The sequence below is a fragment of the Marmota marmota genome, unplaced genomic scaffold (genome assembly GCF_001458135.2).
Source record: "Marmota marmota marmota unplaced genomic scaffold, marMar, whole genome shotgun sequence".
NCBI lineage: Eukaryota > Metazoa > Chordata > Mammalia > Rodentia > Sciuridae > Marmota > Marmota marmota.
Genome location: NW_025999932.1, coordinates 42,449,374 through 42,469,760, shown reverse-complemented (window position 1 = coordinate 42,469,760; position 20,387 = coordinate 42,449,374). Strand labels below are relative to the sequence as shown.

Here is a 20,387-nt window from a genome sequence, read left to right as displayed (position 1 = left end):
AGAAGGGAGAGGTATGGGGTTAAAACTGATGGTGGAATGTGATGGGCATTATTATCCAAAGCTCATGTATGAAGACATGAATTGATGTGAATATACTTTGTATACACCCAGAGACATGAAAAATTGGGTTCTATATTTGTAATAAGAATTGTAATACATTCTGCTGTCATATATAAATAAAAACAATAAAAAGTTTAAAAAGAATTTTTTTCACAATATTTATTTTATGTAGTTTTATGTGGTGCTATGGATCAAACCCAGCAACTCACATTTGCTAGGCAAGCGCTTTATCACTGAGCTACAGCCCTAGCCCAGAACTTTCAACCACGTTTTTAGAAGTTAGAACATATCCAGCCTTCGTCCAAAAGGAATTAATAGATCAAATCATGAAAATTGTATTATATTCTATTATATCCCAGTGCCTTAGAATCTACTGAAACTAGTGATTTTTTCCATTTTCTAACCAGGCACTGAAATGAAAATTTCAGGATATTGAAAACAGAAAAAATTAGATAAGTTTGTTTTGTTCCTTAACTTTCTAAGATAATGCAGGCAGTAATCATGTTATCCACATTGCTTCAAGCTTTCTACCAAAGGTGGAGTTTCTCTGAATATAGAGACATGTTTTGTTAGTGCCTACCAAAACATCTCATTTGGGAGTGTAGACCAAAGGGTTGGTCTGAAACTCCAATTCAAGCTTTAAGGAATGCCCAGGCAACCATTGCAAAATGTCCCTGCCTTTGTGATAGAAATAATAGGTCTTTGGCAAAATCTAGTCATAACCTACCTGCCTATTTATGACACTAAGGGACAAGGTTTTTGTTTCTTTCTGTCTTCTTTCTCTAAACAAGCAGGCATCATTTCTAAACCAAGAAGAATTTTTGGTGGGTTGAATGATTGCTCCCAAGATACATCCATCCATGTCTTAATGCTCAAAACCCATGAATGTGACCCTAAGTGGGGAAAACAGAAGAAGGAATCTTTGCAGATGTGGTTTTGTTAAGGGATTTTGTGTGGGCCCTAAATTCAATGGAAGGTGTAAGAATGAATATGTAAACATACAATGGTCAGACCATTAAAAAAAGAATCAGAACTCTGAGAAACAATTTGCAGCAACCTACCCAGGAAACCGACTCACTATCTACAGTAAGCAGTCCAGGAAGCCAATTTGTTATTTATAAATCAGACATGTAGAAAGTCAGAACACTATCTCTAGTAACACAACCTAGGAAACCACATATAACAAGAACTCCCCAAATAGTCACTACTGATTAATGATGATATTTTCCCTAATTCTTATCTCTGCTTCCAACTTGGGGCCAACCAGAGAACATCAAATATACACCCCTGATCAATCACATTGGATGCCTCACTTCTAATTTGCCTGCCTGTAGCTTCCCTAAGTCTATACCTCCAATCAAGTCATACTCACTCCACTTCCTGCCTCTGACTCAGCTAAAATGCAGATGGTAGCCGAATTCCTTGCAATCTCTGAACAAATAGCCTTTGCTTGTTCTCATTTGGTTGATCTTCCATTTATTTTCAAGCTCTCTTTATAAGAGAAAGGTAGACAGAGAGTTGAGACTCAGACACACAGAAAGACCAAGTGAAGATGGAGGCACAGACCCCCACGTCATGTAGTCACCAGGCTGGAAATGTCTGGAGCCACCAAAAAATGGAAGAGGCAAGGAAAGCTTCAAAGAGTACAAAGTCTGTCAACACCTCTGTTTTATAACTTGACATCCACAACTGTGAGGGAACAAATTTTTGTCATTTTAAACCATCTAGTTTGTGGTAATTGGTATGGCAGCCCCAGGAAACTAGTTCAAGCTTTTAAGAAGATCCATAAACTGTTGTGCAAATGCCTTAAAAACAATGTTAACAAGTTTTTAAAATTCCACGTTTTCATAAAATTTACATGTTAGGGTAAGAATGTCTGGGGATTTCCCCAGCAGTTCCCCTGAAAAGAAAGGCCCAATCTCTGTCTTCAGAATAAATGTTCTAAATCTCTATGAGGAAGAACACATATAGTCAAATAATTAAAATGGAGAAGCAGAGTAGATGCTGTCCTAGCCTATCTACATTTGACCTCTAAGCAATTAACCCTATTTCTTTTGTAAATCATAAGTGGCTAATTCCCATATCATGCTAAATGCTCATGGCTAGCAAAGTACTCTCCAATGAGGCTGCCTGTTTCTGCACTACCAGATGTGGGGTCCTGTGAGTTACTTGTGTTTGTTCCCAATCTGTTTAGGCCACTTGTATTTGATATTGTGCTTTTATAACATATTATATACATAAATGTAATAGCATGGAAATAAAGTTCCTCATTTCTTTAAAAACTATGCTTAATATTTTGGAAAGATCCAATAAAGCTGTGTAAGATAACTATTAAAGATTATGAAGATTAAAATTGCACTCAGATTAATTCACAATTGCCTTTATTCTCCTCTTAAAGGAACAAAATCTCGGGAAATCTTACTAGTGGGTTAGCTGTATGACTTATGCAAGAGATAAAATACAGAACTCCAATCAGTAGACCATGTGCAAAGAAAAGACCCTGGGCTTTCTGAATAGATTGGCAAATGAGCAGACAGCTGTTTTAGGTAAAAAATAAAAGTTTATAATTTTACACTTTTTCATGATTTTCTGGCTTAACTGCTCTTTTCTATTTTAAAAAAGCTGTGCTTAGATATAATTTATATAACATAAAGTTCATCCGTATACAGTATACAACTCAATGTTTAACCAACTTTTTCAATTTATTGTTTGGATAGAGGTCTGGACTATATCAAAAGAGGGTTTCTGGTATGTGAACAAAATGCTAAAGAAACAAATTCTGCAGCTTGGATGGGAATTCAAGGAAGGCTATGTTTGAGCTTGAAGACTGAATAAGGAGCAATTAGTTAAACAGGCATACAAAAAGAAGGATGTCCTAAGTAAAACAAACAGCAAATGTAAAGAAAAGATTAAGTCATGTGGCCTATCCAAAAAAAAAAAAAAAAAGCCTTTATCTGAATGGCTTGGGAAGAAGGCTGTAATTTTTTGAAAACAAATTATGCATCTAAATCAACTGTAAAGAAAAAAACAAGAAAGAAAAACAAAACATGCCAGGACTGACTCTAGAAGATTTTGATTCAATGTATATCTGGGGTGGGGTTTCCTGCATTATTATTATTATTCTAAAGTTCCACTTTAATTCTGATGTGTAGCCAGGACTGAAAAACACTGGGATAAGTAGAGTAATGGGATGACAGATGAATTTAGTACCAGAAAGTGAAAGGAAATGACTGTAATTGGCAGAAGTTTTTCTCCTTTAACAAAGCACATGCCTTCCATCCTTACCTGCTCAATATTTGTTAAATCATATTCTTGGAGGAAATGTAACACATGCTTAATTGTATCTTTAACACGATTCTAAGAATCAGTGCCTTCTGCCAATTAGAGGCACCTATTTTTAAAGAAGGGCAAAAAAGGGGTAGGGGCATAAGCGACCTTTGTGTAGTCAATAAAAGTGAGGGAGCTGTCATGAGGATTGGCTTGTTCTCAAGAAAGGCAGAATCACCAAAAGGCAAACAAAAANTTCTCTTATGATTAATAGTGGTCTGTTTTTTTTCTGGAAGGGGTATAGGTACAATTTGTTACTTTTAAAAATATATATATATTTTTAGTTGGAGATGGACACAATGACTGTATTGTTTTATTTTTTATATGGTGTTGTAGATGGAACCCAATGCCTCACACTTGCTAGGCAAGCACTCTTCCACTGAGCCACAACCCTATTTTGATTACTTTTTGAGGTAAAGACAATTAATTCTTCTTGTTTTTAATTCACCACAAATTTCTGTTGTAAGTGTAAGAAAATTGATATCATTTTGTATTCTTACTTGTGCCAGTTTTTCTTTTTTTCAGGTAATTCGTTTGGCATAGAAGTCTTCTTTGAAAAACTTTGTGTATTATTGAAGGATGGCAGAAGCAGTTTTGATTGATCTCTTTGGTTTGAAGTTAACCTGTCAGGAAAACTTCCATGAGACATTATTGAAGACATTGAATGTCATCCAATACCACCTTGCTGCCAAGGCCAAATTTCTTTGCATAATGGATTGCAGGAAAATGAGCTGTGAAAGGGATGGTGAACATGATAATTGTGAACTGGAAACAGGCAATGGATTGTTAACTCTTATGAGAGAATTTGAGATTGTTAGAAATCCCAGCATGGCTGCCTCTTTGTATACCATTAAACAAAAAATAGATGAAAAACATCTGAGCAGCATTAAGGTAATTGTACCTGCACACAGGAAAACCTTAATGAAGGCTTTTATTGATCGTCTCTTCACTGAGGTTTACAATTTTGAGTTTGAAGATTTACATGTGACTTTGAGGGATGGCCTTTTGAAACAGTCCACTGAGATAAACACAATCACAGCTCATGAACTAGAAGAAATCCAGAGTGAAATAGAAACATATTTGAGAAGTCTGCCAGCACTGAAAGGAGAATTAACTATTATCACATCTCCTTTGATCCCAGGTATTTTCAATATTCTCTGTTGTTTTTCTGTATATGTGAAAAATCCAGTCTGTCTTCAGAGGATGCTCACCTCTCCCCACCCTTTCTTTTGTTCACTTACTGGTCATTAGCATCATTTGCAATGTGTGTTATGGATGGCGTTGTGAGTCAGGGGTGAAAAGAGAAAACTCCTTCAAAGCCATACTAAATAAACAAATTTGTTCTAAACAAATTTAGCTTTAAGCAAATTTCCCAGCCCTTCCTTACAATGTGATTTATAACACTAGAAATCTTTTATTTAGAAGTTCTGAAACATCAACTCATTAATACTTTCCCAGAAGAGTGAAATTTAAAATAGTCAATCTTCCTTCTTGGTTAGACAGTATTTACTGTGAGCTGTGTGCTGTTGGTATGAAAAAGACAGGTCTGAGACAGAAGATACCCTTTGAAGAGCAGTAATCCCATATGGAAGGTAAACAGCAGTAGGTAATAAGAACATATGGAGGTACAAAGTGCTGTCAAAATTAGAAGCCAGATAAATAAGAGCTGGTTGAAGTGATCAGGGAGGTCTGCTGGAGAGTCTGGCTTTTGTAATGCTTTGTAGTCTTTTGGGAGAATCTTTTTAATCTTCATTACTTGTCTTCAACAGATATTTTCATACATGGATTTACTACAAGAACAGGTGGGATATCTTATATACCAACTCTTAGTTCCTTCAATCTCTTCAGTAGTTCCAAACGAAGAGATCCCAAGGTGGTTGTTCAAGAAAATCTACGTAGGTTGGCAAATACTGCAGGATTTAATGTGGAAAAATTTTATCAAATAAAGGTAAAATTTTGTTTCGTATTTTGAACCATATTTTTAGACCACACCAGTAACTAAATGAATTTTAATTAAGGTATTTCACTTTTGCTTTTGGTGTTTTATCTAAAATTTTAGGAGTTGTTTTCTTAGATTTATATATCATAGCCTAAAGATCAATTTTATAAGATATATAAATCTCATAAATATATATTTACATAAATCTCATATTTATATAAATCTCATTGTATACACACACACACACACACACACACACACACACACATATGGATTACTTTTTTTATTTAGTGGGTTACCATTGGTAGGTTACCATTGGTAACCCACTGTAGCTCTTCAATTCTAAAAGTATGGTTAATTCTTAGTATAGTAACACTGCCCTTTTTGTTGTAGAAGAAAGATTCCTGAAGAGTAGGAAAGAAAAGCCATTATTTTCTAAAAACTAGCATCATAATTAAGGAGTAATGTCTTGTTCCTTACAAAATTCTAGCTTTATTTGAGTCTAGGAAAAATAATTGCACAATTAATTTGATAGTTGATTAAATTCCTCATTAAAATGTTAAATTTCTACTTTTTGGAAGACTAGTACCCATTTCAAGTATAAGGTCTTCACGATGAATTTTATTAAACTCTTAAGTGTTAAGACCTAGTTTCCTTTGAATAAAATATGCAGAGATATTGCATTTAGTATTTTGTATTGAAATGATAGATTTATTGAATTCTAGTAATTTATGCTGGTTATGTAATTTTGCACTCAAATAAGTACTTACAGAAAAGCTTATGATATGAGAAACCCAATTTTCAAAACCTTTTTATAATGTATCTTTGGTATTAGACTGATCATGCCAATGAAGTCTGGATTATGGGAAGGAAGGAGCCTGAATCTTTTGATGGAATAACTTCGAACCAGAGAGGAGTCACAATAGCAGCTCCTGGTGCTGACTGCATACCTATAGTTTTCGCAGATCCTGTCAAAAAAGCATGTGGGGTTGCTCACTCTGGTAAGTATACTTAATTAAGCATTTAGGATTTTTCCTAAATTTTTAATACAGGGAAATAAATTTTTCTAGTGGGTGTGACAGTTAATTATATTACTTTGTGATAGGGGTGGGGCGGCATACTCTTATTATAGGAGCAGATAAAGGGAATATATAAGTCAAATGATATGAATCAGAGTAGAATTCCCAAAGGAGATGGTCTCTAGGTAGATTCCTAAGGATCCTTTAGTGTCAGTGTTTGCAAGCAAGGATATTATTAACATTAGGGGGTAAGATAATCCTACTGTGCCCTTGAAAGTATCTTTGGCCCTTGCAATTCTTAATCCCATTAGTACCCCCAGTCATTGCAATAATCAAACAGCAACCCTCCATGCTTGTCTAAGCACTGCCTAGGGACATGGTGCTGCCTCTGTTTGGGACCCTTGATATCCAGGCACCAGAGAGTAGGAATGTGAGGCAGGTGTAGAAAGTAATTCACGCAGATGTAGCAACAGATGTAAAAGTAGGGAGTTAAAAAAAACAAGACACGTTTGGAAAACTGCTTTTAGTTTAAAAAGCTATATGTATTTAACCATAACTGTTGCTGAAGAGCACAGATGTACTTTCAGATGCTATACTAAGGTTACAGAATTTTTTTTGTGTGAAGGTATTGAAATAATATTTAGATTTTCCTGTGGTTATGGTTCTATGTGGAATGAGAAATGATGTTTTGAATTCCCTATTAGTTGTAAATCTGTGACTACTTTGATATTTAGACTATAAAGAAGAAAGTGACATGTTTTTCTTTTGACCTAACTAAATTAATGGAATTGGTTGAGAAGTAACATTTATCATATTACATTGTCAAAAGTTGTTTAAGTTTTGAATCTCAGTTCTTGGTTTTAAAAAGGAAATATTATTTAATAATAATGTTTTGAAATGTTTAGTTTTAAGGTGTCTCAGATGAAGCAGTCAAAATGAAGTTATAAAAGTGAACTTTCACATTATAATTTTTAACCTTGAAATTATTTTATCAGATATCAGAGAAAGTATAACATTCTTCTATATGATTAATTTAATAAAAATTCTTCAGCCAGATGTATATATTTGCATATGCATGTCCTTCAGGAAAGAAACAAATAGAGAGAAGATGAATATATTATATGTGTGTGAATAATTAAGGAAGGCCTCCAAGGCAGAGAGATGCTCTTATCCATTAAAAGCCTTGACAATATCTCTTTTTTAGCTCAGAATGCTTTTTTATAGTTGCTTTCTTCTGAAATCACTGCCTGTAATTTCAGAGGTAGCTGAAAATCATCATGTTAAAAATGCAATATGTTTTTCCTAATGCCTTCTCTACCACATTGGTTTCCTATTTTGGCCACTGATAATCCACTTACTTACCTAGAATCTGATATTTCATTCTGTTCTTTCCATAAACCACATATCTAGTGGGTTCCCAGGAGAAGTTTATCATCTAAATATTTCTTGCTTTCATCATCTCCTTCCTTTATCTGGAAAGATTGGTCTCTTCACCTGAGTGCTTAGTTTTAGAAGCATATACATATGGAGTGTTGAAGGAAGGAGTAAGGGGGCTCCTTACTGTCCAGCTAAATCAGCTGAATCTTACTCCCAATATAGGGAATAAAGGAAAAAAGCAACATTGTTTAGTTTTTGTCTTCCAGAAGTAGATGAGAGAAGGAGAATGGTTTAATCTTAGAATTCCACAGGATCCAACAAAGAGAAAGGGAAGTTTGTAAAAGGGAAGGTTAATTGAAATAGACTTGTTTTACATATAGAAAGTGAGGTAGAAATGAAAACTACAAAATATTGTTGAAAGAAATGAAAGAAGAAACAAAAAAATGGTAAGAAATCCCATGTTCATGGATTGGAGGACTTATTATTGATGTCAGTATTACCTGAAGTGGTCTACAGATTAATTACAAAATCCCAAAGGCACTTTTTCATAAATAAATCCATCTCGAAATTTCAATGGAATCTCAGAGGGCTCCTGATAGTTACAACAATCTCAGGAAAAAAAAAAAAAAGGAACAATGTTAAATGACTCACACCTCCGAAAACAGTATGGCAATTCCTCAAAATTTCAAAATAAAATTGTCATATGATTTATCAACTATATTTCTGAATATACATTTAAAAGAATTGAAAGCACAATCTAAAAGACATATACCGCCCCATGTTTATAGCAGCATTATTCATAATACTTAAGATGTGAAAGCAAACGAAACATCCAATGACAGGTGAATGAGTGAACAAATTGTGGTATACCACAATAGAATATTATTTAGCCTTAAAAAGGTAGGAAATTCTGACATATACTAAATCATGAATGAGCCTTGAGATCGTTATGCTAAATAAAATAAGCCACTCCCCAAAAGATAAAAACTATGTGATTTCAATTATAGGAGTATCTAGAGTAATAAAATTTGTAGAAACAAAGAAGAATTGTGACACCAGGGACTAAGTGAAGGGAGAAATTAGTTATTTAATGGATATAGAGATTCAGATTTGCAGAATGAAAACGTTCTGCTGGAGGTTGGTTATACAACATGGTAAATATACTTAATACTACTGAATTGTACACTTAAAATGGTACATTTTATATGTTTCTTACCACAATTAATATTTTGTAAAGAGAGAAGACTAAGATGGTATAAATGAAGCATATAGAAAATTTTAAAGGAAGAAGACAGTGACTCTCATTAAATAGCTATTCTGTGTCATTGTATTTTGTAATAGTACATCTCACTTTGGAAAAAGTACTTTGTGTAATAATTATGTGAATCAGAAACTGAATCTATTCATTTTTAAGTTAGACACAAATTGAGTTGAAATTTTATGCTGTAATCTTCCTTATCTCTTTTTCTTCCTGTTTACCAGGCTGGAAAGGTACTTTATTAGGAGTTGCTATGGCTACAGTGAATGCTATGATAGCAGAATATGGCTGTAGCTTAGAAGATATTATTGTTGTACTGGGACCTTCAGTAGGACCTTGCTGTTTTACTCTTCCCAGGGAATCAGCAAACGCATTTCATAATCTTCATCCTGAATGCGTACGACTTTTTAACTCACCCAGACCCCATATTGACATCCGTAAAGCCACCAGGTATGTTTGATTTCACTGTGGAACTGCAAGTTTGATTATTGTTTATTGCTTCTGAAATGAAAATTATTTTAGAGAACAACTGCTAACTCCAAGAAGACAGGTGGCAGATATACACTGCAGTCACTACACAACACACTACACTACACAAAAACTCATTTTAAATATAAAATCTATTCTCAACCTGTTCAAATGACATTAAATTTCTTATCTGGTGTCTCTCATTGATTTGAAAATGAAGAAAGAAATAGCTGGCCTTGAAAAAGATTCAATTTCTACTTCATATAGAAATACTGGCATTTATTTGACATTACAGTTATTCCTTAGGTAAACTCTCTAGAATATAAAAACATTTAGAAAGCTAATATTTTAAAATTGTTCATATTTTCTAATTAATTAGAAGGATATATGTTTTCGAAACAATATCAGGTAATATAAATACACAGCCACTTTTCATTTTTTTGTGGTCTCATGCATCTTGAATTTAAAAAATTTTGTTTTTAATGTCTTTTGAAAAATATTTGTTATTTCTACAAAGGAAATTGATAGATGATTTGAATTGTGTTTTTATTCCAGTCAGTAAAACCTTACTCACTTAATACCTAAGTGTAAAGAATTGGAATTAATTCATTCATATTTCATATCATAAAGTTTTATAGGGAAACACGTTTTCAGTGAAAAATACGGCTAATTAAGAGGAAAGGAGACCAGACTGTTAGATCACTAAAAAGCACACTCTCTATAAACCAAATAAATCTTGGTTAAAAATACTCTTGTAGTTTGAAAAATTTCTTCTTAAGTTAGCCCTTGATTTTGATTATAAAATTCTGTAACCAGATTATGTCTACAGGACAGTATAGAAGTTCATACAGTTCATTTATAAATTTAGGTGATAAAAATCTACCATTTCTTAGCTAGTTCTTGTTGTGTACATAAGTAACAATTTGCATTATTCCTGCCAGATTTTTTATAGAACTCTTTTACATTGTTTTACATATTATTTTCATATTTCTTGGGCATTTGGTAAAATAAATGCTTGCTCTCTTTCAAAAAATCTTTATCCTAAGGATTCTTCTAGAACAAGGAGGAATTCTTCCACAGAATATTCACGACCTGAACCAGGATCTCAACCTTTGTACATCTTGCCATCCTGACAAATTTTTCTCCCATGTCCGAGATGGCCTTAATTTTGGCACACAGATTGGCTTCATATCAATTAGAGAATGAGGTACTGGGTTCTCCCTTCCTTTCCAGTCTCTCTTGCCTCTTTCTCTGACTCCCTCTCTTTTTCCTTCTTTCTTTTCCTCTCTTCTTCTTCCTCTGTCAACCTTTTTCTCCCCTTATTTAAAAAAATAATTAAGTATACATAATTTTACCCTTTTATTCCTATAAAAAGAATATTTTTTTAATGAGACTGTAGTAGTAACATATTCTATTATAAAAATGAGCCATTCCTTTTCCTAGTTAGTGAATAATCGGGCAGGCTTATAATAAAAGTACTACAATTAACTGATTTAGTTTTTTAAAAAATCCTGTATGTAAGTTCTTTGTGTTTACTATGTACTTGATATCTATACATTCCTATCATATCATCTTTATGCTTTTTAAAAAAAATTGTTGAAATGATATCTTTGCATAAAGATTCTAAATTCTAGAATAAAAAGAAATCCACAATATACAAATTGAATTAGTTTTCAGCTAGATTTCCAACTGCTATCTATAGTAGAGTTGACCAGATTTTTCTTTAAAGGGCCGGATAATAAATATTTTATGTTTTGTGTGATATTCAGTCTCTATCTAAATTACTCACCTTTGCCAATGTGGAGCAAAAGCAGACTCTGACAGAACAGAAGTGAGTGTGTCTGTGTGCCAGTTAAACAAAAAACAGGTGAGGAACCACATTTTGCTCACAGGATATAGTTTGCTGACAAACTATATCACACACAGTGATAGAGTAATTTCATTAAAATAGTATTTATTAGATTTTTTTTCAGAGTTATACAAAAATATTTCATGACATTGATTTAACACTGCCCCTTTAGCATATATGCAATTTCTCTAAGGTTACTTTTCGTTGAAGTAGTACTACGTTTAGACTTTACAATATCTTTAGGTTTTTAATATGTAAAAATTGATAGGCATTATGATTCCTACGTTGGTATTCTAATAGTGCTAGTAAAGGTCTTATATTATGTTTCTTTGTATTTTACAGACATTTGACTGGATTTTTTAATGACTTCCTGTGTCCTTCCAAACTGAATGCAAGAGAAAAACTACTATTTGATTTATGTAAAACCAAGAGGATTACAATGGATAATTCATCTTTAGGGTACATTTTCTCTTTTATTACCAAAGCCAAATGATTTTCACTGAACTTTATTGCTAACTGCAGTGACTTGGGAAGCTGAGACAGGAGGAGCACAAGTTCAAGGTCAGCCTCAGCAACTAAGTGAGGCCCTTAGCAACTCAGTGAGATCCTGTCTCAAAATGAAAAATAAAAAGGCTGGGGATATAGTTAAATCACCTCTGGGTTCAATCCTCAGTTCAAGAAAGAAAGACATTATAATGAAACTGACAAAATAATCAGTATAAGTATGATGTTTTACAGATGAAAATGATTCTTTGGTATAGCCTATTGAAATGAGGAATAGGTCTGCTCAGTTTAGTATTTAGTAGATACTGTCTTTGTCAGATATTGTGCTATCAAAGTGAATCAAAATGAGTAAGACTTTTCCCTTTGGGCCTACTGCAGTAGAGGAGATGAACACTTTTTGAAACTAAAATGTACTTTTAATAACAGTAGAAAGAAGGCAATCACAGACAGTGTTACAGAGAAAATGACATATACATAGACCCAAAATGAAGAACAACCATAACAAGTAGAGGGAACACCATGATCCAGGGCATGAAATTGTGAAAGTTTATAACATGTTCTAGAGAGAGAACAGAGTGGCCAGAGTTAGGAGTGGAAAAACAGGTTGGAAATAGATTAGCAGGATCCCAAATGCCATGTCGAAGAGTTTGGACTTTATTTTCCAGATAGTGTGAAAGCATCAAAAATAGAGGAGTGTTTTGATTTCCTTGTCATCCATTCACAGGACAGATTCAAATTTTGAGAGACCTAAACCAGAGAGATTAGATAAGAGGCAGTGAATATATTTCAAAAAAGAAATAACTAAGCCCCAATAAAGACAGTAGACATTAAAATGGAAAAGAGAGTAGATGCATTAGAGAGACACTTCAGAGATGGAATCAATAGATTATGTGAATAGATCATGGAAATCAGAAGGGTGCAAGAGTGGAGAAGTCATTGATGACTCTAGAATTTTTGTTCCACCAACTACCATGAGTGGTAACAAAGGAAGGGAGGAGGTTTTAGAGAAGGGAGAAAGGTAGTGAATTTCACTTCAAACAGAATGAAGACCATGCAGATGGAAATATTTCGAAGGTACCTTGAGACAAACACATGGATCTAGAAGTTGGCTATGTCAAGAGGATGCCTGAGTCTGTTGGAGCAAGTTGATCATCTAAGAAAAAAAATAGGGTGAGCAACCTAGAGGTACAAGTATGGAACCTCATAGAACACCTGCATTTGACAAACAAGAAGCTGAACCAGTTACAAAAAATAATTATAGAAATAAATAGGGTTTTGCTGTTTTGAAGAAACCAACATAGTTATGAGAGGTGCTGAAAAAGAAATCTTCAGGTGTAAAATAAAGCAAAAGCTGAGAAGAAAAATTAATGGCTTGGCTGTATTGAAGCTGTTCTGCAGGCAGTGGTGGCCAGGTCAGATGTTGGTGCATTGAGGAAGAGGAGGCATAGGTGTCCATTCTTTGACAATATTTGCTTGAGAAGAGAAAAAGCTTGAAGAAAGATATATATATACATTTGAAGAAAGATATATATATATACATTTTTGGTTGAGTTTATTTGTAGGCTAAAGAGAAATGTTAAGCTTCATTTAATTTGGGGAAATATTTTAAATGTAAGTTGTCATGTTGCATCTTAAAAGATTTTAGATTTTGTAAATTTCATGCATGTATTTCTACATGTATATAATGTAGTATAATAACAGCAGATATCTTTTTTTATTTATTTTTTTGGTATGTGTATTGAACTCAGGGGCACTGGGTCACTGAGCCACTTCTCTAGCCCTACTTTTTATGTTTTATTTAGAGACAGGGTCTCACTGAGTTGCTTAGTGCCTTGCTTTTGCTGTGTCTAGCTTTGAACTCGCAATTCTTCTGCCTCAGCCTCCCACGCCACTGGGATTAAAGGCATGGGCCACCACACCCAGCTCAAATATCATTTTTTAAAAATATATACAAAGGACTTTCATATTTATTACTTTATTTTGCCTTTACAGCTACTATGAAATACATAGGTGTTTGCCCTTTGTTTTTTCAGATGGGAAACTGCACTGAGGTGGAATTCAAAATCATGTAATTTGTGATTTTTGTGTGTGTGTGTGTGTGTGTGGTAGAAGAGATTGACCTCAGAGGGGCTTTTACCTCTGAGCCACATTCCCAGACCTATTTTCATTTTTATTTTGTTTGTTAAATTTTGAGACAGGGTCTCACTAGGTTGATTAGGGCCTCACTAAGTTGCTGAGGCTGGCCTTGAACTTGTGACCCCCTTGCCTCAGTCTCCTGAGCCACTGGAATTACAGAAGTGTTTGTTTCTCCTAAGATAAGATTTGAGCACATATTTTGTGTCTCCAAATCTCCATTCAGATTTATCGTTAATTAAAAATATCTAAATTTTATGTTCAAATTTATTCATACAGTCAAAATTTTGTTGAGGTACTACTAGGATAGGTTAAAAACATATAGTTGCAACCCCCAAAATGTTTCATATACTGAAAACTGATGGTCAATAGACCAGCAGTTTCAATACTGTGTTTGGAGGTGGCCACAACTGGGTACCTTGTTTTGTTTAATTTTTCTGTGCATTCGATAGCCCACTGTGAAGTTTAAAAAAAAAAAAAAAAAACACCTAATTTCTTACCAGTTCAGGGAAGGCATCGAACACAAAGCACAGGATAGAAATTTCAAACTCATGCAAAATATTCTTTTGTTTAATAGTAACAATATAGATCAAGGAAAAATTTTACTGTTTGAGAAAGTTTGATAATTTTCTAATTCTTTCCTGTGTGTAATTTTATTTGATATTTATAATTTCTTCACTGTGTGATCAGCTTTATTTTCCAGATTGTAAACTTTGTCTTCGTTATCTGACATTCTTTCTTCCAAGTGATCTAGTCTATTGGTTATGCCTTCTGTTGAGTTTTTTGATTTATTGTATTCATTAAATCCTTCATTTCAAGGATTTCTGACTGTTTTTTTTTTAATCTCCCGTGACGTAATCTTTTGCTACCTGTATTTGCTCTCTTATCTCATTGTTGGAGTGATCAATTTTTGCTTGTATTTGCTCTTTTAGGTCATTCTTTAATTCACAGATCAATTTAATGATGAACCTTCTGAACTCCTTCTCCACTATCCATGGGTTCTGTTATTATAGTGTCCTGGTTTGTTTGGGACATTTTTCTCACTTGTTTTTTCATGATGTCTATGTGTTTTCCTTTCTTGCAGTGTGGATCTGAGATATTACAGTTTCTTCTCTATATTCTTGTAGTATCCCTACAAATTGTCTGTAGCTCACCTTGATGTTGGGCTTCCAGACCCTGCTGGTGTCCCTCAGTGGATGCTGCTGCATCCTGGATCTGGGACCTGCATAAGTTGGAGTGGGTAGATCTGGGCCACTGGGGTTGACCTCCCATGGTAGTCTGCTGGTCATAAGGGGTGGTCCTGCACCAGAGGCTAGGCTCTGGCAAGTGTCTGCCCCACCGGGAAAGGGCTGGGCCAGGCATGCTGTGTGCCTGGGCCCTGCAGAGGCATCTGGGCTGTTGGGCTTGACCTCCAACAGTAGTCTGCTGGTAGGAAGGGGCAGTCCTGCCTCAAAGGCTAGGCTCTGGCAGTGTCTGCCCTGTTTGGGGAGGGGTGAACCCTGCCTACTGATATCCTGGATCCCATGTGGGCTGATGTGGGCCTTCTGGGATGGATCTTGGCTCCTTTGGTAGTCTGCTGATCAGAGGGGGCAGCCCTGCACCAGAGGTTAGGCTCTGGCGAGTGTCTGCCCCGCCCGGAAAGGGGTGGACCAGGCCCTCTGTGCACCTGGGCCCTGCAGAGGCTTGTGTGGTTGCCATTTTATTAGTAAGAGGAATTAAATTTGTAAATCAAATGAATTCCTGGGATGACTTTTATGGAAGTACTAATTATCAAACTGAAGTTTAATAGGTCACATAAGATGACCTTGTCCTCTTTATCTAATTATAATTTCAACTTATGAAGAATTGCATGGTGGCTGTACTCCAGTGCTTTATAAAGCAAAGAGCACTTGAGCAATAGGTGGCAGAATTTCTAGGAGTGCCTCTGCTGTTTCTTTGCATGAAATTGAACCAATCTTATTTTATCTACAATTTTCTTGTGGGAAAAAAAATAAAAAGGAGAGGATGGTGTTTAAAATGACTGAGTGTATTGTTCTTACTTTAGGCACAACATTGTACTTGAAGTTGATAAAAGCATTTAGGAACCCTTAATCTTCTGCACAATTGTTAGTAACAACTTTTATGTGAGTTGATATTTTGGGGGAATTTAGAAGCTTATATACTATGTTACAAAACAAAAACAGAAGCTACTGATGAGTTCAAAATCTGGAATATAAGAGGACAGTAATATATGAGTTACATTGTTTTAATCTCAAAGTGGATTTCAGATGTTTTTACTTGGTTGTCCTAAATTTATATGTAAAAGATTTTTGTTGTTGTTGTTGTAGATGGACACAAAGCCCTATTTTGTTTATTTACTTTTATGTGGTGCTGCTGAGGCTCCAACCCAGCATCCAGTTCCAGGCTCCTAAATTTACATTTATAATGTATCCATCTTAATTTTTTTGTAAACTCTTAGAGAATGCTACCAATTAATGGATTCCAGCACTTTTAAAGAAACATTGTTCAGTTATCTGTGTTTTTTGTGTGTTTTATACATGGGTCTCTGTGTTTGAAGTACAAACAAGAAATGTGCACGTGTTAGGTGTGGTGTGTAGCCTCATTGCTGTACCTAATGTCAGTTCATATGTACAAACACATTAGCTGAAGTGAAATCATAGGTTTTTCTATAAATTTTTTAAAAATAAATTGTGCAGCAAAGAATAGGAAGCATGACAGGTATGCTTACTGGATGTGTTTATGGTAACCTGGTCTAGGGCACATACATTTCCATTATAGACAGTGTTTTTAAACTTTGCTTGTGATTTCAAGAATGAGACAGCTGCTGTGAGCAGTACATTGTTCTACGCTAAGTCATTGCTTAATGAAGGAAAAAGAAATCTGCCAGTACAGCTTTTTCCAGATTAACACATTTAGTTTGAACTCACAGTAATTACATGTCTACTGTGTTGAGACAGTTTTTTCATACTTTATTTGGATGCATTTTCTTTGCAGAGAAAGAAATGCTTACATCACTTTAACTGTGGCTTGTGCCAGATGTCTGAGGTGAACCATGTCCCTTGTATATCAGGAGCAGGCTCATTTGTTTCATCAAATTCTCAGTTGTCCAGTTGTCCAGGACAATTCTTAGTGTCCAGTTGCCATCTTTTATTAAATGATTAAATTTTCCACGAGTCTCTATAGCTTAAAATACCACATTCCTTTTCAACCAGTCACCCCCCAGCCCAGACATACACCAAATGAGTACTCCCATTTCATGAGAAATATTTGTAGAAAACAGATTTGCTGATGGTGGCAATGGAGTTTATAATAGCCTTCATTTTCTTAATTAAAATTTTGCATCATACATTGCTTCAGTTATAGCTTACCATGCTTTCCCACTGCTTTCCTGAATCACATGTTTTAAGGTTGTGTTTTCTTATCTCCATCACCTTGTTTTTATCCTTGATATTTCATAGTCACAGGTAACTTCATTCTTTGAGTTTTCTGTTTTTAAACACATATCCATTCTTGTCTATGTTGCTTATTGGCCATATTTTATGGCCCCTTAAATACAATATCCTCCAAACTTTATCTCACTGAAACCTGCTTCTCTCTGGTGCTCTGTGTTATCTTAAAGAATTCAACCATTATTCATTTTGTTGTCCAGCCAGAAGACCTGGAGTTCCTCCGAATGCCTTCCTTTCCTTTCCCCTTCCTTTCTCACACTACTGACTCGGTATGTCTACCATCTGTTCCTATGTTTCTGTTTCACCACCAGACATTCAGGTCATCATTGCTCACCTGTGTCATTAGATAAGCCTTTTTTTTCCTTTCTAATTGCATCTAACCCTGCCATTATTGATTATTTTGAAATCCAAATATCGTCCCAGGACATTTTTCTAAATTACTTCATGGTTTTCCCACCACCTCCAAAATGAACACTCTGACTAAAATGTGCAAATGTAGTCATGAGCTCACCCTTGCTTACTTCTTCGCTTTGCACTCCCTTTTCTACACCATCTACTCTAGTCATTTTGTACTTTTCCAATTCCTAGAATATGGGCCAGTAACCTAGGTCAGGCCTCATAGAGGTTGGTTTTCATTCAAAGACCACTTAGAAATCAAGACTTTGTTCAAGATTACTTTCACTTAGTCTTTCTACTAAATTAGCATCTTAATACCAATGACATGTGTATACAATGTAAACATGTAAGGGAATGAATACAGTGTGTGTCCCTAGTTTCTTACAGAGATATGGCCAACATTCAGTTGTCAATATAGTATATGCATGGGCTGGGGCTGAGGCTCAGTGGCAGAGCACTTGTCTAGCATCTGTGAGGCACAGGATTTGATCCTCAGCACCTCGTAAAAATAAACAAATAAAATAAAGGCATTCTGCCCATCTACAACTACAAAAAAAAATTTAAAATATATATATGTAGTATATGCACATCTCCTGCAAATGACATGATTTCATTGTTGACTAAAACTCCTTTGTATGTATGCCACATTTTCTTTATCCATTAATCCATTAATGGACATCTAGCCTGGTTCTATAGTTTGGCTATTGTGATTTGTGATGCTATAAACAGGGATATGCATGTATTGCTATAGTATGCTGACTTTAATTCTTCAGGATAAGTACCAAGGAGTGTTATAGCTGGTTCATATGGTGGTTGCTTTCTACCTTTTGTGAAACCTCCTTACTGATTTCCAGGATGGTTGTACTTTACAATTACACCAGTAATGGAAAAGTGTTCTTTTTCTCAACATCGTCTCCAACACTTATTGTTCTTTGTATTTTTGATGACTGCCATTGTGACTGGTGTAAGATGAAATCTCAGTGTCATTTTAGTTTGTATTTCCCTAATAACTAATGTTGTTGAACATTTATTTATTTATTTATTGGTCACTTGTATTTCTTCTTTAGAAATATGTCTGGTTAATTCATTTGTCCATTTATTAATTGGATTTTTTCTTTTGGGTATTACATTTATATATATTTTTTCTAGGTATTAATCCTGTATCACAAGAGTAGCTAGCAAAGATTTTCTCCCATTCTATACATTCCCTCTTCACTTTCCTAATTGTTTCCTTTGCTGGACAGAAACTGTTTAATTTGATGCTGTCCTATTTATTACTCTTGGCATTATTTTCTGAACTTTAGTGGTCTGACTGAGAAAGTCATTCCCTGTGCCTGTGTGTTGGATATTGACCCTCTATTTTCTTCTAGGTGTTGCTTAGTTTCTGGTCTGATTCCTAGGTCTTTGATTCATTTTGAGTTGATTTTTGTGCAGGTGAGAGATAAGGATCTAGTCTTATTCTTCTACATATGGATAACCAGTGTTCATAGCACCATTTGTTTAAAAAGCTATCTTTTCTCCAATGTATGTTTTTGGCACTTTTGTCAAGGACCAGATGGCTGTACATGTGTATCTTTTCATTACCATTAGTCTGTGTCTGTTTTTATGCCAGTACCATGCATTAAAAAAAGTAACATTTTAGTTACTATAGCTCTGTAGTATAATTTGAAGTCAGGTATTGGGATGCCTCTGTCCAGGGAACTCACAGTGTCCCCGTAGATTCCCAGCATCTCACAGAAATGGGGAAACATATAATAGCAAAAACCAAAGCCAACAATGTACAGCATCAAAATAAATGCCTCTTGCCTATTATGACATCTACAACACTAATTACCACAAAAAAACAGGAAATTGCCAACAGCAAAAACAATAAATAGCCATGAACTACATCTGGTATCAAAGTAAACAGCAGGTGTCAAGTATACCATCCACAGTACTAATAATTCCAACAACATGAATGGTGGGGGCAATAATTATATAAACCAAATATTCTAAGAGATTGTAAAAATACATTTTTTATTGGTTGTTCAAAACATTACAAAGCTCTTGACATATCATATTTCATGCATTAGATTCAAGTTGGTTATGAACTCCCAATTTTACCCCAAATACAGATTGCAGAATCACATCGGTTACACATCCACATTTTTACATAATGCCCTATTAGTAACTGTTGTATTCTGCTACCTTTCCTATCCTCTACCATCCCCCCTCCCTCCCCTCCCATCTTCTCTCTCTACCCCATCCACTGTAATTCATATTTCTCCTTGTTTATTTTCCCATTCCCCTCACAACCTCTTATATGTAATTTTGTATAACAATGAGGGTCTCCCTCCATTACCATGCAATTTCCCTTTTCTCTCCCTTTCCATCCCACCTCATGTATCTGTTTAATGTTAATCTTTTCTTCCTGCTCTTCCTCCCTGCTCTGTTCTTAGTTGCTCTCATTATATCAAAGAAGACATTTGGTATTTGTTTTTTAGGGATTGGCTAGCTTCACTAAGCATAATCTGCTCTAGTGCCATCCATTTCCCTGCAAATTCTATGATTTTGTCATTTTTTAGTGCTGCGTAATACTCCATGGTGTATAAATGCCACATTTTTTTTA

At 34.9% G+C, this 20,387-nt stretch overlaps 1 protein-coding gene across 2 annotated transcripts; it reads left to right on the top strand.

The window, feature by feature from the left end:
- Positions 1 to 3,715: 3,715 nt before the first annotated feature.
- On the top strand, positions 3,716 to 14,681 carry LOC107141064 (purine nucleoside phosphorylase LACC1). Of its 2 annotated transcripts, XM_015484319.2 has the most exons (7): positions 3,716 to 3,800; positions 3,913 to 4,528; positions 5,157 to 5,335; positions 6,162 to 6,327; positions 9,205 to 9,430; positions 10,495 to 10,655; positions 11,640 to 14,681. In XM_015484319.2, exons 2-6 carry the CDS (start codon positions 3,967 to 3,969, stop codon positions 10,652 to 10,654), a joined length of 1,293 nt encoding a protein of 430 aa, XP_015339805.1. In that variant the 5' UTR covers positions 3,716 to 3,800; positions 3,913 to 3,966; the 3' UTR covers position 10,655; positions 11,640 to 14,681. The 2 variants fall into 2 exon arrangements, with proteins under 2 accessions (XP_015339805.1, XP_015339806.1); XM_015484320.2 differs by lacking the exon at positions 10,495 to 10,655.
- Positions 14,682 to 20,387: the final 5,706 nt, after the last annotated feature.